We start from the raw sequence: 1,693 nt of genomic DNA on the forward strand, positions 1-1,693 counted from the left end.
CTGTGATTGGCCATTAATTAGAAACAACCACATGAGACCAATCACAGATGCACCTGTTGCATTCCACAGCAGCAGATAACCATTGTTTACATTTTGTTCCTGAGGCCTCTCAGCTTCTCAGGAGAAAAAATCCTAAGGAAAGGATTTTCCATAAAAGATGTCTGTGACAGGTTCCCAGTCAGGAGCAGGAGTGGGACCAGCCCCGTGGAGTGGGGATGTCCCAGCTGACACAGCTCTCCCCACAGTACAAGCAGGTGGAGCAGTACATGTCCTTCCACAAGCTGCCCGCTGACTTCCGACAGAAGATCCACGACTACTATGAGCATCGCTACCAGGGCAAGATGTTTGATGAGGACAGCATCCTGGGGGAGCTCAACGAGCCCCTGCGTGAGGTGAGGGCTGGAGAGCTGGGAGGAGGATGGGGATTACCCCCCCTTGCCAGGGGAAGGGATTCCCTGCTCCTTGCTGTGGGTCCCACCAGCCATGCACATGCTTGGGGTCAAACACCTCTTGCTGCAGCTTTGCAGCTCTTTATAGGAGCATGTCCATGCACAATCTGCATGCCAGAGTGTCCATGAGACTGGGGTGGGGAGTGTATTCCTGGGGAAGCACGTCCCAGCTCCCTGGGCTCACCCACTTCCCTGCAGGAAATCGTGAACTTCAACTGCCGCAAGCTGGTGGCCTCCATGCCCCTGTTTGCCAACGCAGACCCCAACTTTGTGACGTCCATGCTGACCAAGCTGAAGTTCGAGGTGTTCCAGCCCGGGGACTACATCATCCGGGAGGGCACCATCGGCAAGAAGATGTACTTCATCCAGCACGGGGTGGTCAGCATCCTCACCAAGGGCAACAAGGAGATGAAACTCTCCGATGGCTCCTACTTTGGGGGTGAGCACTGGCAGGACTGAGCCAGGGTCTGTGAGAGTCACAGGGACACCTCTGCTGTCCCAGGGCACCCACTGCCTGGTGGTTCTCACACCCAGCCCTGTTTTGTCCTGGATGGTGGATTCTGACCTTGGCCCTGGCATTTTTCCCCCAGAGATCTGCTTGCTGACCCGCGGCCGGCGCACGGCCAGTGTCCGTGCGGACACCTACTGCCGCCTCTACTCGCTCTCCGTGGACAACTTCAACGAGGTGCTGGAGGAGTACCCCATGATGAGACGGGCCTTTGAGACTGTGGCCATCGACCGTCTCGACCGCATCGGTAGGACACAGGAGGACGTGGAGGGGAGAGGGGGTGTCTTGGCAAAGGGGGCAGCTGTGATTCCCATTTTGAACCCAGCATAGCTCCAGTACAGGGTCTCACGGTGCTTCCTCTCCCTGCAGGGAAGAAGAACTCGATCCTGCTCCACAAAGTGCAGCACGACCTCAACTCAGGTGTCTTCAACAACCAGGAGAACGAGATCATCCAGGAGATCGTCAAGTACGACCGGGAGATGGTGCAGCAGGCGGAGCTGCAGCAGCACACGGCCATGTACAGCCCCGTCCAGCCCCAGGTCACCTCTGCCATCGCCACCCTCCAGCAAGCCGTGGCCATGAGCTTCTGCCCGCAGATGGCCAGCCCGCTGGTGGGCTCCATGGCACTGGGCTCGCCCCGCATGATGCGCCGCTTGCAGTACGCCCAGGCCGTGCCCAGCCCCTTCGCCGTGTCCCCCGTGCTGCTGCAGCAGAGCCCCCCGCCGCAGCCGCAGCC

General features: G+C 59.0%; 1 protein-coding gene across 1 annotated transcript in view; it reads left to right on the forward strand.

Moving 5' to 3' along the window:
- HCN2 (hyperpolarization activated cyclic nucleotide gated potassium and sodium channel 2) overlaps nt 1-1,693 on the forward strand; it is a 5,063-nt gene that overhangs the window by 2,271 nt on the left and 1,099 nt on the right. The window contains exons 4-7 of the mRNA XM_005428567.2: nt 246-392; nt 648-888; nt 1,040-1,204; nt 1,327-1,690. Of these exons, the coding sequence (XP_005428624.2) occupies nt 246-392; nt 648-888; nt 1,040-1,204; nt 1,327-1,690 (917 nt within the window). The remainder of the gene's footprint in view (nt 1-245; nt 393-647; nt 889-1,039; nt 1,205-1,326; nt 1,691-1,693) is intronic.

The sequence above is a fragment of the Geospiza fortis genome, unplaced genomic scaffold, assembly GCF_000277835.1.
Source record: "Geospiza fortis unplaced genomic scaffold, GeoFor_1.0 scaffold241, whole genome shotgun sequence".
In the NCBI taxonomy this organism is placed as follows: Eukaryota; Metazoa; Chordata; class Aves; order Passeriformes; family Thraupidae; genus Geospiza; species Geospiza fortis.